At 43.2% G+C, this 14,689-nt stretch overlaps 2 protein-coding genes across 3 annotated transcripts; both read right to left on the reverse strand.

Annotated features, from left to right (window-relative positions):
* Positions 1-1,224: 1,224 nt before the first annotated feature.
* On the reverse strand, positions 1,225-5,404 carry CHCHD2 (coiled-coil-helix-coiled-coil-helix domain containing 2). Its single transcript, XM_079799828.1, has 4 exons — positions 5,246-5,404; positions 3,461-3,710; positions 2,341-2,497; positions 1,225-1,519 (listed from the first exon to the last, which is right to left on the reverse strand). The coding sequence occupies exons 1-4, from the start codon at positions 5,293-5,295 to the stop codon at positions 1,509-1,511; spliced, it is 468 nt and encodes a 155-aa protein (XP_079655954.1). The 5' UTR covers positions 5,296-5,404; the 3' UTR covers positions 1,225-1,508.
* Positions 5,405-9,105: 3,701 nt separating this feature from the next.
* On the reverse strand, positions 9,106-11,061 carry NUPR2 (nuclear protein 2, transcriptional regulator). 2 transcript variants are annotated; one of them, XR_013814891.1, is made up of 2 exons: positions 10,457-11,061; positions 9,106-10,254 (listed from the first exon to the last, which is right to left on the reverse strand). XR_013814891.1 is itself a non-coding variant. In XM_079795705.1 (2 exons), exons 1-2 carry the CDS (start codon positions 10,880-10,882, stop codon positions 10,216-10,218), a joined length of 330 nt encoding a protein of 109 aa, XP_079651831.1. In that variant the 5' UTR covers positions 10,883-11,060; the 3' UTR covers positions 9,106-10,215. The 2 variants fall into 2 exon arrangements, 1 of the variants encoding a protein (XP_079651831.1); XM_079795705.1 differs by having other exon boundaries at positions 10,592-11,060.
* Positions 11,062-14,689: the final 3,628 nt, after the last annotated feature.

The following is a 14,689-nucleotide window of genomic DNA, read 5'->3' on the forward strand; positions in this document are numbered from 1 at the left end:
TTCTCTGGGGTGCCATGGCTCCTACCAGGGAGAGACCAGGCCAGGCAGACTCTTGCATTTTATTGCTGTGACTTATTTTCCTTTGATTTACTAATTTAACAATATTTGGGTACCCACTATAGACCATCACATCTTGTACATAAGGGGCAATTAACACTATAAGCCTCCAGAACGGGCAAAGGAGCCCACTGACAACCCAGGAGCGACTATTAGAGGACTCGCCAGGAGTGAATGATCTGTGGCCATTCAGGTGCTCAGGGTAAGGCAGTCTTGGCCCCTTTCAGGAACTGAATGACTTGGTAGAAAAGGGCACTCCAAGAACATAGCTGAGGACAGGGGGCAGCAACTGAGTAATTCACTCATTCAACATCAACTCGCCCTGTAGTAAGAGGTCTCTAAACCTTAAGAGGGGGAAAACCAGTAACAGAACAGATGAGAGGTACATTTGAAAATTGAAACAGTCCAAGAGCATAATGTAGACTTGGAGATCAACTTCTCGAGTAAAATTTTCAGTTCTTTGAAGTTTGGAGCTTGGTTAACAAAAATGGTCCACCTCAAATTGAGTCCATCTCAAAACAATTGCAGCTCACCTGCATCTTTCAGGAAGAGGAAGCTACAATGCCTTATAACTGCATATTCTAGGGCAGTGGTCGGCAAACTCATTAGTCAACAGAGTCAAATATCAACAGTACAATTGAAATTTCTTTTGAGCCAAATTTCTTAAACTGCTTCTAATGCCACTTCTTCAAAATAGACTCGCCCAGGCTGTGGTATTTTGTGGAAAAGCCACACTCAAGGGGCCAAAGAGCTGCATGTGGCTCGGAGCCGCAGTTTGCCGACCACAGTTCTAGGGGAACAGTGACAAATAGTGCTCACCTGGCCACAGGAAACCCACTTACTCTTCACCTGATTAGAACAATATTTTAAAGTTTCTTGTTACCACTCAGTTTATTGAACACTGGCTCTAAAGGCTTATAGTACCTGGAACCTTTTTAATGGGCAACATGTTTGCTAGTGAACAACTCCTTACATAACTATTTACCTACAAAAGCTTCTCAGGGAGCTTTACCAGGCCCTCTGGGTGGATGCTAATTTCATGTCCAGAGGCTATAAACTAGATAAACTTAAAGACATGTTGAGACAATTATGTTCTTCTGAAAAATACATATGTTCAGGATGCAATACTATATCTAAAATTTATTACCTTACATTTATCAGACACCATTTTGGAAGAAAATCACTTTATTGTAACTGATTTACAAACATCACAAAAGCTGGTTTAAGGAGGCCACACAAACATCTGCTCAGCCCCAAACTGAATTATCATCTTAATGAACTTCTACACAGTAAGTACATTCTCTTCCACTGCAATTCCGAAGTGAGGAAACTATTATTGATATAGGAGAGTTAACTAGTAGTTTTATATTTTCACTATCAATTATATTTTTATACTAAGTTAACTTGGACAGGAGAGATGATTTCCCATTTCTTCAACTCGACCTTCTTGATTAGGCTAATCCTGCAAACAAAGAAAGGTACATTTAGAAGAGCACTGGCTGTATAGTCTTAACAAAACCGAAGCCCTCCCAATTATGGAAGGAGAGAAACACCCCCCCCCCCCGCAGAGTTTCTTTAATAAGTTATTGAAGGCATCCCATAACCAACAAAACATTCTGCATTTGTCACAACTGAGAAAAGACAGGGCACATGTGCTTCTGGGGACAGAAATATGGCCAGTGTGATACTAGATGTAGCTTCACCAAAGAGTTCTGATAAACTTGGACACGCAATCTCCTACTTGCACAGTTCAACCACCTGAAAGGATTAACTTCTCCCTTATGTCCTACCCAAAATGAACATTTTAATAGATGGTGTATTCTTAGTGGATGGAAGGAAATTATGTGAAAACAAATTGACATTCCGGAAAGCCTAAATTGCAGAATTCCGGGGGGACTTAATAAACTTGTCTAATAAGGCATGCAGAATGCCAATAATATCAGTCTTTATGTGCATTCCTGGACTTTGGTGAAAACAGAATTTTGTATTCATAACCTTAAGTCTAAATCACTCGCTTGAAAATCTGACACACTAATCTATACCTATTTAAGGAAGAATCAGATTCAGAACATAACTGGTAAAAGATTAAGATAATGATTAGAAACCTCTGCACCAGTTTGTTAGAAGTTAGCTTATCTTTAGAGTAATTTTAACAAAATCTCCTCTAATTTGCCAGTTTAATTTATTAAACACAGATTCCCTAAGTTCTATAGGATCTAGGAGCACAACCATTAAACAAATCGAGCTTATGCAAGTTCAATCATGAATTGATATATCACCTACCATTTGCAAATTTGCACTGTTTCAGCACCTCGCTGAAACCCTCACAAAGCTTAAGGTCACCCTGGTTCTGGGCACAGTCCAAAAACTGTTTCATCTCATAGTGGCAAGGGCCAAACTGCTGCTGCTGCTGCTGGTATGCCTGTGTTCCCTGGGGCTCCTGCAAAGGCAAAACATTCAGGAACGCTTAGAAAGGAAATCAGACTTACCCTTGAGCAGTATCCACTGTCTTTGAGGTTAACTGGGAAACAGAACTAAACCCAGTTTTCAGCTAATAACATGGAAAGTGAGATATTTTCAAGGCAGAAAATGAGCTTTAGCAAAATTCCAGTTGTAATCAGCAAGATTCAAGAACAAAGAGCAAGTAAAGTGAAATGGTTATCTGGGCACTTAAAGAAGTTTCATGGAGGAAAAAATGGGACTACTATAGAAAAATAGGTGGATGAGAGTTTCAAGTATACCAGAATTACAACAGAGTACACACCCATGCTCATCAGAGGAGAAAATTCACAAACCTCAGAAAGAGGGGCAAGTGGCAAATGTCAGGTAAGAGATCAGAGAGCAAAGAGCTTCTGAAGAGATTTTTTTGAAAACTAAGATTGAGCCCTTAGTGGATAGAGCGTCAGCCTGCGGATTCAAGGGTCCTGAGTTCGATTCTGATCAAGGGCACATGCCTGGGTTGTGGGCTCGATCCCCAGTAGGGGGTGTGCAGGAGGCAGCTGATCAATGATTCTCTCTCCTCATTGATGTTTCCATCTCTCTCTCCTTCTCCCTTCCTCTCTGAAATCAATAAAAAAATATAAAAAAGAAAACTAAGATTGAGACGGAATTAGTTCAGGGTAGCCAAGACAAAATATTTAAAATAAGAAAAAAATGGCTGTTTTACAGTGAATCAGGTTGAACTACTAGAGTCTTGGGAAAAAAGAAAATTTGTACAGTACTTACTGATGCTGGCCTAAGGCACTAAACTCAACTGCCAAGTGTGGCTTCTGATAAAACATTTTCTGTTAACAGCATTGTGGATTTTAAATTTACACACAGTTCTTACACATAAGGAACTTACAAATAACTAGGTTTTCTCATAAAATATACCACTGAAGGGAAATGCCGCCCCAAATCCTACCTGGTAAGTGATGTCAGGCCTTGCGGGCTCAGCATTACTTCCTCCACCGAAGCCCCCAGTGATGGCATGACCCAGCGTGTGGCCTACAGCAGAGCCCACAGCCACACCAGCGGCAGTGGTTGCCATTTGGGCCATCAGACCTGGCTGCCGGGGTGCAGCAGCAGGTGCGCCAACAGCAGATGGTGCAGCTGGTGCTGGCGGCTGAGCTGCTGGTGCTGGCCTGGGTGCAGCTCTCATTGGAGGTGCCCGGCTGTGAAAGAACAAAAAGTATGCAGTTCCTACTTCCAACCAGGTTTGGAAACGATCATGGTAATACTACACACATACAAGAAAACTTTACAAAACACAATTCCCTAAACTATTTTGTTACATTTTATCTCTTTAACCTTTTGGTCAGGCTGTAACCACCAAGTATAAACTATTTTTTCCTGCTTCTTTGCAACCACTTCCATGTATTCACATAGCCCACAGTATCTTTAAAGAACACAGTTTTTCCAATACTTCATAAAAATTGTAAAGTATTAAGAGTTTAAAATTTTAAGGACAGTCAAAGGAGATCTCCCTGAGCTGATAACATTTGAATGAAGACCTGCACATAGTCATCTGGGGAAATAATCTAGTCAAATTCCTTCATTTTACAGATTAGAACACAGAAGCCCAGTGACGAAGTGACTTGCCTGAACTGTTATACCAAATTAATTTCAACTGTTTTCCATCTGTAGGACATTTGGATGCTTTCAACTATTTCAGTCAAATCTTCATATAAATTATGCTCCCTCTACCCATTTTTAGATTCTTCCCCCAAATAAGGCCAGGTCAAAAGTTTATGATTTCACTTTATAAAAAGTGGTTATTGCCCAGGCGGCATGGCTCAGTGGTTGAGCACTGAACTATGAACCAGGAGGTCATAGTTCGATTCCCCATCAGGGCACATAACCAGGATTGCCGCTCAGTCCCGGTAGGAGGCAGCCGATCAATGATTCTCTCATCATTGATGTTTCTCCTCTCTCTCCCTTCCTCTCTGAAACCAATAAAAAACATATATTTTTAAAAATGTGGTTATCTGCCCATTGAATAGAAGTTTCTTTTCACAAGAGAACCCCTTCTCGCACTCCTAGCACACTGTATGAATACAATCCAGTGAAGCAATAGGGACTGTGCTAAATGTCCTGAATTGGTCATTGGAAAACTAAGCCCTGGCTTTCCTACTTACTGGAGGCATGACCTTGGACAAGTAATTTATTCTGAGTCTGCTGTTTCCTTATTCCTGTAAAGTAGGAGTAACACCGATCTCTAGGGTTACCATGAGGTGTAATTGGCAGTACATTTTGAAAGCATTTTACAAATTAGAAAACGTCATGTACACGTGAGGGCCTTAATGACTGTGTCCTCTATTAGGCTGAGACCCCAAAAGGCTCACTGCTTATGGCAGGTGCTCAAAGATTATTCACTGAATTGAAATTCGATCATTTCCCGATTGTTACCTTTCTTCTACCCTTTTTTGCTACTTTGAACGTTTCAGCCCGTTTCCACTTCTTTTTACCACTTGGCTATTTTAACTTAAAATGAGCTACGAAATATTTTAAGCAATAATTCATGGGCTTTCAAAATTAGAAAATTTGCCACTGATGGACAATCTAGCCAAAGGCGCCATTTACAACCCGCTAGCGACCAGCGAAGTCGGGCCCACGCAGCCTAGGCCTTCAGACGCCCGGCCCGCGGCCTCCGCCCGGCCACCCTGCGTCACAGCACCCACGGGGCCCCCCAACCCCGCGATGACCTCACCTGGCCGGAGGGGCCATGCGGGAGGTGCGGCTTCGGCTTCCACGCGGCATCGCAACTGCACAGCCGGTCGGTGCCTGCAAGTGCGAAACTCCTAGAAGACCCCGGCGACTTCTGCTGGGCGCGAGAGAGCGGAAGGCAGGGGGCGGGGCCGGAAGCGCGCGACCAATCGGCGCGCAGGCAGAGCCCTTCCGTTTGCTGACGTCACCGCGGGCCCTGAAGGTCACTGAAGGAGCGTGACCACGCGAGGGCGTCTCGTCGCACGCGGTGGGCGTCAGGAGCTGGGCGCCGGGGCTGTTTAGAAAACCGGAAGTGCCTGCGGCAAACTTTACGGCCCCAGCCTAGCGTGAGTCAGGACCGGTAGCAGGTTAAGGGTACGAGGGCCTTTGCGTCTTCCTGCAAACCTTTGTATTACTAACGTGGTACGTCACATCCAACCTTAAGAGTCAGACTTCTGTGGGGACTACCACTGGACCTTGGGCAAGTGACTTAACATTTCAAGGCATTAAATTATTTAGATAAACATTTTTCGAGGCAGTGTGGGCACGTAATATGAACTGAGGGAAACTGAAAACTTTAGACAAGAATCGACGAAACAAAGTTGGTTCTTTTTGTATTTCTTTTGTCTGCGGATCCAGTCAACAAAAGTTAATAGTGCTGTACATGTATGTATTACTATACATTTTCAACCATTTCATATATCTTATAGGATCTGTGCCCATGACTGAGCTAATATTCACTGATAAAAATGTTCTGATCTACAAGTGCCAGCTAGTTTGAGACAGCACCAAATAAGACTTCACCTTCCTTGGTTTAAATTCAGGGAGGAGACACAAGCGCCTGTGTACATCAGGTGATGGTGACAGGAAGCAAAGGCAGGGTAAGGGAGATGGAGATATGTAGGCTGAAGAGGACAGGATTCCTTGAAGAGGCAGCATTTGAACCACAGTCCTTGCAGTGGGGAAGCAAGCCAGTTCTTACCAAGGGTAAGACTATTCCTGGCAGAGGGACCAGCAATTGCAAAGGCCCCAAGGGCCTGTGCTGTAGCAATAGTTGTTGTGAAATGTTTTTAACAATAACATTTTAGAGCCTCTGCAGTAGGGGAAAAGTTGACTACTGGCATTTCATGGAGGGCTTCATGGGAAAGTCCTTGGGGATGGGGTGGAATTTATGGAGGCAAGAAAGCAGAGGTGGAACCTCCATTTCTTCTTGGATGTCCATCAGAAATTTTCCCCCTTCCACTAGAGGTAGCAGAATTTAACACAACCTTTCCAGCAACAACAGGGTGTTTGTGGAATCCAGGGGTAAATGCAAAACCTTTTCATGAAAAACAAAGTTTTATTTTCATAGGAATTCTTAAAGAAATTAAAGCTTTATAAATGATAAGACTTTGGCCCTAGCTGGTTTGGCTCAGTGGATAGAGCGTCGGCCTGTGGACTAAAGGGTCCCAGGTTTGATTCTGGCCAAGGGCACATGCCTGGGTTTCAGGCTTGATCCCCAGTAGGGGCCGTGCAGGAGGCAGCCAATCAATGATTCTCTCTCATCATTGATGTTTCTCTCCCTCCCTCTTCTTTGAAATCAACAAAAATATATTTAAAAAATAAAACTTCTGTTATCTACTTAATTTGAGTAGAATTTTTACTGCAGTCATCAAGAGCCCATTCTGAGCCCGAAATCCAGGCATATGCCCTGACTAGGAATCAAACCATGACTCCTGGCTCATAGGTCAACACTCAACCACTGAGCCACACTGGCTGAGTGATAACGGAAGTTTTAAAACTGTACAAATCCTGTTCCAGAAATTCCATGTCTAGGAATGTAATTGATTAATCATGAAAAACAAAAAACTGAGTCATGTATGTGAGAAGAAATTAATTATAAGGATATTTAACAAAATATATAAAATAGGAAAGACCTGTAAACAATCTAAGTGTCCTACAATATAGAATTACATGTTATCTCTCTCTATATATAAAAGGCTAATATGCCAAGTGTCCCCTTGGGAGTTCCATCAGACCAGGAGTTTGATTGCTCACCATGATGTGCGCTGACCACCAGGGGGCGGCACGGAATGAAGGAAGGCCTTGGCCAGAAGCTGAAAGGCCCTGATTGGTCCTGATTGCCCACCAAGCCTAGGGACCCTACCCGTGCATGAAGTTTGTGCACTGGGCTGCTGGTACATATATATGATGCTATGCAGCCATTTAAAATGTTATGAAAGAATATCTGACATGAAAAGTATCTTCACAATATGTTAAAGAGCAGTTTACAAAAGTACACATAGTATGTTTATATTTTGAGAAAATGTATTTTAAAGACTGGCATTATGTACATCCAAGGAATGACATTATCCATTGAGTAGTGCTTTCTTCTTTTTTGTGTGTGCATATTTTCCAACTTTTCTTCAGTGAACATATATTAAACATACCATGGTGGTTTAAAATGCCCACAAATTAACAGTCCTTTCAAAAAGTGGAGTCTGATCCCTCTCTCCTTGAGTGTGAGCTGGATTTAATGACTCACTTTGAATGGATAGAAAAAAAAAAGTGATGATGTGTAACTTTGGAGAGTAGGTCTTAAAAGGTACTGTGGCTTCCTCCTTGTTCACTCTTTCAGATCACTTACTCTGAGGAAAGCCAGCTGTCACATCATGAGGTCACTCAAGCAGTCCCATGTGGCAAGGAAGTGAGGCCTGCCAGCAGCCACGTGAGTAAGCCACCTTGGAAGCAACCTTCCCATGACTGGTCTCGGCCAACAGCTTGACTGCAACCTCATGAGATGCTAAGCTAGAACCACCCAGTTAAGCTACTTTGAATCCTTGGCCCCCAGAAACTGAGAGTATTTGTTCTTTTAAGCCACTAGGTTTTGGAGTAATTTACTATACAGCAATAAGTAATTAATACACATTTCTACAATTACTCTAAATTGTAAATATTCTAGTATCTAAAATGAGCAGAATCTAGTTAACACACATTAGAGTGTTGCTTTAACATGGCTTATGTCTGAGTATGCTGTACTTTACAGCAGGAATTGTATAGGAACTGAAATGTTTGAAACATTAAGGTTCTTATACTCTAAATATAGTGGTTGTTTTTATAACTAAGACATCTAAATACAGTGCCTTGCACATATCAGACAAAAAAAATGAATAAATTTTTTTAACTCAACACTAAAAACACAAAATATTATATGAACAAGTAGTTAAGTGGTGCTTATGTGAAGTTCTATAGGATTTCAAAGAATGGACATTCAATGTGAAGGCTTCAGGAAAAGAGTGGCATTTAAATAATTATAGGTGGAATTCGTTTCAAAATTAAAACTGTAAAGGGGGAAACAGGATGCTAAATACGACAGCACAGATTCAAATGAAGAATTATAGTGAGTTTAGAGGACAGAAGACCTGTATCAAGAATCAGTGTTTTTTTGGAAGTTGTGTCAAAATTTAAGAAAATCCAGTAGATGATTTCCAGCACAATATAAGAAATCTAGGCTTTTTATCCTATAAGATTGAGGATTTTACATGATTAAAATGGTCTTCTGGTAGATTAATCTAGAGTTTAAGCAATTTGACCAAGTCAGTATAGTTTAACTCCTAATCGATTCCTGCTATAACACACTGCCTGATGTTGGAGGAGATATATTTAAAAGCATGTAGTGGCTCTGACCGGTTTGGCTCAGTGGATAGAGCGTCATCCTGCGGACTGAAAGGTCCCAGGTTCGATTCCGGTAGGGGGCATGTACCTTGGTTGCGGGCACATCCCCAGTAGGAGGTGTACAGGAGGCAGCTGATCGATGTTTCTCTCTCATTGATGTTTCTAACTCTCTATCCCTCTCCCTTCCTCTCTGTAAAAAATCAATAAAATATATTTAAAAAAAAATAAAAGCATGTAGTGAGTGAAATAATCAAGACTTTGTAACCAGAGAGGAAGGATTGCATTCTGTAAACTTAAAAGTAGTTACCATTTATTGAGCATCTATTATGTGTCAGGCCCTTAACTGTGTTGGATGTTTCATATATTCTATCTATAATCCAGTTTGGCAAGGTAATCCAATATTATTCCCATTTTACAAATGAGAAACCTGAAACTTGGTGGAACTTGAAAGTAGTTGCCACTCAGAAGTTTGCTGACTGCTAGAGTGATGATCACAGCTAGGATTAATAGTCAGATTGCTCCTTCCAGTACACACCTTTCTCTCCTAACCATGACTCACCACTGGGTGCCGAGGGCTGAATGAATGCATAGTGAAGATAAAGGAAAGCTACCCGGCCATATTCTGTATAATTTTAAAACTTAAATTCAACTTTTATCCTTGGACATGGAGGTTTGTGGTTGGTTCTGAACCATATAACATTGTCTACAGTTGAGGAAAATTGTGATGCTGGAAAGAGTGAATGCTTTACAAAAGTATCTGTTATGCTCATCATCTTTCTAACCAGCTCTGCAACCTCTGGAAAGATATGTGAACTCTCTGGGCCTCAAGAATCCCCTCTATAAAATGGAGATAGTGTCTACCTCAAAGGATTGTTGTGCGATGTGAAGTGCAGAGAACCTAGCAACTAGGTTCAACAGACACTATTACAATTTAAAGTACTCCTTTTCTTGGAAAACAAATATTAAACCTGCACACTTGAGCTGAAATCTTGTACAAATTCCTCTTTGTTCTCCTCCCCCCATTCACCTTTGTGACCTTTGCTTTAGGAAGAAGAATGCAAATATTTGTAGACTTAAAAAACTAGTTAACGTAGCAACTAAAAAAAAAAACAACCACACAAAAAAAACTAGAAGTTAAAATGCCACTCTTGCTGCTGCTCTCTTTTAATTAAAAACCCTAAAGAGGCATACCCACTTGGTTGTTACTTAATTAACAACCAGAGTCTGGCCGTTGAAGCAGTAAACTTAAGCGATGCCAAAACCAAATTCTGTTGACCAACATGGATTCTCTCCCCCTTAAGACTACCGTTACAGCTGGAGTCAAAGAAAAGACTTTTTTTTATCAGGTCCTTCGGTATCCTGTAGAAAAATCAGACAAAACCAAAAATCAGTTATTTTCTTTGGTCCGAGCATCAGCACTGGAAGTAAATCCCTCACTGGTACTTTTTTAAAAAGATGTTTTCTCACTGGTATTTTTTTAAAAAGATGTTTTCTACCTTCCCTAGCCCCTTCCACCATTCCAACTGCAGACAGGAGATAAGCTGTGGGCTAAACGGGTCACCTGCGACTCGCTAAGGCGGGGCCGCTTCCGAAGGGCCGACTCTGCCCAGGTCGAGTCGTAGGGGACCCAGGAAGTGGCCCGCGGCGCTGGCGCTCACGGGGCTCCCCGGGCCCTAACGGTCTGGCCGGTACGCACCGGCGCGCAGGCGAGGCGAGTGCGCGGCCGGGGCTGCAGCTTGCGCTGGCGCCGCTTGCGCTGGCCGTTGAGGAGCTTCTGTGCGATTTTGCGCTCGTGGCCGCCAGGCACCGGCCAGTTGGTGCGCAGTTCCCGCTCGCGCCGCGTGCGGCCCTTGCTGTGTCCGGCCCCACCAGCCGGGAAGTCGCGCAGGTAGTAGTAATCGAGGCAGTCGTAGAGCTCCTCCTCGGAGCACACCTCGGCTGGCAGCGGCTGCGCCAGACTCGGGGCGTTGGGAAGGGCCGAGTCCATCGCGCCCGGCTGGCCCCCAGCCGGCGCACGCGCGCCTTTGGAGGCCCCCGTCCCGCGCTGCGATTGGCTCCGCCTGAGGGGGCGGGGTCTAGGCAGACGTCACAGAGCTGGGCGTGTTTCCTGCGGGAAGTCTCAGGCTTCCAGCTGGGTCAACCGTGACCCCTTCCTCCGCCTGTGTGTGTGTGCCCCCGTTGGAGAGGGTCAGTTGGCAAAATCCGATCCTGCACTTCCTTTATGTTGATCAATAATGGTAAACTAATATGCACAGAGGAAAGGCCACATGAAGACAGAGCAAGAAGGTGGTCATCTGCAAGCCACGGAGAAAGGCCTCAGGAGGAACCAACCCTGGTGACATCTTTTTTTTCCTCTGGAGCATCAAGTTTATTATGCAACTTGAGAGAGCTAAATACTTTAATAAGAACCCCTATAAACATAGGAGCAAAGGAGAGCCGGGGAGGGAGAATGGCCCCAGGAAAAACAGTTCCAGTCTCTGAAGTTTTCATTCAGGTCGGGGCGAGAGGCGGACTCATAGGGTGGTCAGCTTCTCTTGACCCCCAGGGGGCTCCAGGCAGTCTTCCAAGCTCAAGGTATTTCGGATAAGATGCTTCTGAAGGCCATGGAGATGCTGGATACCGTCCTGATGTGAATCCAATGCATAGAATGCCTTGCAGTTAGCACACCTCCATGGTCGCTCCAAATATACAGCATGTATTTCAGGCTTTGCTGTTTGCATCCAGCTTCTGTCTCATCTCTCACACCACATGGCCTGTCTCTCTGGAGCTCAGCATCTTCAAAGTTCAACATGTAAAATGCAGAAAGTACTGCTTGATTGCCCCAGCATCTTTGACTGTGGTCATGCTTTGGCTGTCCACTATTGTAAAAAATTATATTGACTTCACTCTTGTCCTTTTGAGATGCTGCTTTTCAGTGGACGACTTACAGTATAGGAATCTTAAGAAAAGCCTAAGAACCCCCAAGCCACCCCCTGCGGGCCCTGGCTGTGGCCAGAGGAAGAGGCTGGAGTCCATCATCTTGCTGCCTAGCTTGAAGCCAGTTTTCATTGGTTGTCCCCTCTGGGGCTCTACCAATGCTGCTGCTGCTGCTGCTGCTGCTGTGGGTGGTGGGGGAGCCCCCAGGGTCATGTTGGAGGACTGGGCTCAGGGTGGCAATCCTTCATTCCAGGCTTCATAGGGAGGTTGTGTGGTCCTTCCTTCCACTGTCTAGGGAATGGAATTCATCCCTTCCACGCTGGCTGGGTGAATGGTCATCCTTTCTTCTAGTCTGGGGGAATGGCCGTCCTCTCTTGCATGCTGCCTGGGGGAGTGTGGTCCTCCCAGGCTTCCTGGGGAGTGGGCATAATTGACTCTAAGCTGACCCTGGTGGAGTCCCAGGGTCTCAGCTATTCTGCCATGATGTCTAAAACCCCTGTGCTGGGAAAAGACTAATGTTGGGGTCTGAGAAGGCGCAGGGCCTTACCCTGATCTTGGGGTTTTCATGCTATCTAGTATTAGATAAGTGCCCATGATGTTGTTATATATTCTTCCTGTGAGTGATTCCTGTATCTCATGCTACTCATATCCCATGTTCTTCATTATTTGGACTACTTGTGGGTCTAAGTCAATCCAGGGTGACTCTAAGTATGGCCTCAGTTCCTCTGTGGCCAATGTTGACCCAGTGGTCCTTCATTATATCTTTCATTGTTGGTCTTCAGCTGAGGTTGAGCATTATTAAGTTTTGTAAAAGTCTTTGACATTCCAGAGACAGGAAGTATGGTATAAAGAAGTGCCCACTCAAGATCTTCCTAACTTCTTAAAAATTTCCCCCCACAAATGGAAGTTCCCCTGTCACCATCCTGTAGAGTGCTACCTCCATGCTCCAGATGTCCATCTTCGGGCCCTCATAGGATTCGAGCTGCAAGATCTCTGGGGCCATATAGGAGATGGTGCCACAGAATGTACTCAGTTTATCTTCTGTAAATTCCCTACTGAAGCCAAAGTTGGCTAATTTAACACTCATCTCATCATCTAGAAAAATGTTCTCCAGCTTCAGATCCCAAAGTACGATGTGTCTCTGATGGCAATACTAGGCTACTGATAATAATTGCTGGAACATGGCTTGGACATTTTTCTCTATCATGTGGCCACAGTTCTCTAAATAATCAAATAAGGTTCCTTCACTAGCATGTTCCATGAAAATATAGATTTTGTCCTGATGGTAATGACCTCAAACAACTTTGTAATGTTGGGATGATTTAATCTTTTAAGAGAGTGAATCTCTTGAAGAACATCAGAGGAACCCTGCCAGGTGACAACTTTCACAGCCACCTCTGTGCTGGTGACAATGTGACAGATCAGCCTAACCTCGGCAAAGGATCCCTTGCCAATGGTGTTGAGGATGAGGTAGTTGCCAATATGGCACTCTTCATTGGCAGAGATGGCTACAAAGTCATCAGATGTGATGACTTAAAAAAATAAAAAATATTCTCTGAGATATGTACCCACTGAAGGTGGATCAGTGATGAAAATAGAAAAAAAAGAGGAGGAGGAGGAGTAGAAGAGAAAGAGGAGGAGGAGAAAATAAAAAAATAAAAGTCTAAAAAGAAAAAAAAAATTAAGTAAAGAAAAAAAAGAAACAATGAAAAAACACACACACACCAATTATGAGAAAACAAGCCAACTAGTCCAACTCCAACGAGTCACCACTAAGCAGCTTCCTGCGCTCTAATGGACTAAAACCTCATCCCACCCAGGACCTTACAGGAGTGGTTTGTATTTCCATCACGATGGCACCTTATGAGGTCAAAGAAAGAAATGGACCATTCATGGCTGAGGATAAACCATAGTGGTTTTCTTACTTTTTGGTATCATGACCCTTATTTTCTGGGGGAAAAATGAAAGAACCCCCAAAGAGTGTTTTGTTTATGTGGGATATTCAATATTGACATTTACTTTTACTAGAAATGAAAATCTATAAGATGCAGACAAAAATCAAGTGTCTGACTTATTCTCATGCTCCAGGTCTCAGTTCATATATCACCTGCTTAGAGAGGGCTTCCTACCTACCTCACCCAGCCCATCACTTTTGTCATCTTCATAGCACTGACCACAGTGTGGCTGATTCTTGTTTACGGTCTGTCCTTCCCATGAATGGAAGAGCATGACTGTAGTAATCCCTGTGTCTACCACAGTGTGTGGCAACAAAATGTTTAATCAACAATAATGTTTAATTAACAATGTTGATTATAAGAGTTGGGGGGAGCAAAAGAAAATATGGCCAACTTTTTAATCAAAAAGATTCCTAAAACATCTTAACCATGGTCATGTTCTATCCTCACTCAGTTTTGGGGGCAGATAAAATAAGAAAGAGGAGGGTTGAAGTCTGGGTTTCCAGGTATGTGGGTTGGTGAGGCAGAAGAAAGTCTAACTGGTAGGAGTCTTGCTGTAAAGATTAAAGAAGATGATTCATCTTTCCAGTAGTACTTGCTAAGGATGCAATAAATTTGGATCTGCAATGAAGCTGTAAGATATTTTTACACTTTGAATATCCATTTCCAGATGACACAAAGGACTTCTCAGGTGACTCTGAGTAGGCCATTTAGGTGAATTTTTGTGTTACTTAAATGAACCATCTCTTTTAACCTTGCAACTCAGGGATTAGTTAACAATATCCAGTATGGTCCAATCCAGTGCAACTAGAGGGTGTCCTTTTGGAGATGTCTTTATTTTTTAAAATATATTTTTATTGATTTCAAAGAGGAAGGGAGATAGATAGAAACATCAACGATGAGAGAGAATTGCTGATTGGCTG

The sequence above is a fragment of the Cnephaeus nilssonii genome (assembly GCF_951640355.1).
Source record: "Cnephaeus nilssonii genome assembly, chromosome: 2".
In the NCBI taxonomy this organism is placed as follows: Eukaryota; Metazoa; Chordata; class Mammalia; order Chiroptera; family Vespertilionidae; genus Cnephaeus; species Cnephaeus nilssonii.

Coding starts and splice junctions, on each gene's coding strand:
- CHCHD2 (XM_079799828.1), bottom strand. CDS start 5,295: ATGCCGCGTGGAAGCCGAAGCCGCACCTCCCGCATGGCCCCTCCGGCC. Junction 3,711..5,245: donor CGCATGGCCCCTCCGGCCAG/GTGAGGTCATCG, acceptor GTTCTTTCACAG/CCGGGCACCTCCAATGAGAG. Junction 2,498..3,460: donor GGCCTGACATCACTTACCAG/GTAGGATTTGGG, acceptor TTGCCTTTGCAG/GAGCCCCAGGGAACACAGGC.
- NUPR2 (XM_079795705.1), bottom strand. CDS start 10,882: ATGGACTCGGCCCTTCCCAACGCCCCGAGTCTGGCGCAGCCGCTGCCA. Junction 10,255..10,591: donor CTCGCCTCGCCTGCGCGCCG/GTGCGTACCGGC, acceptor ATTTTTCTACAG/GATACCGAAGGACCTGATAA.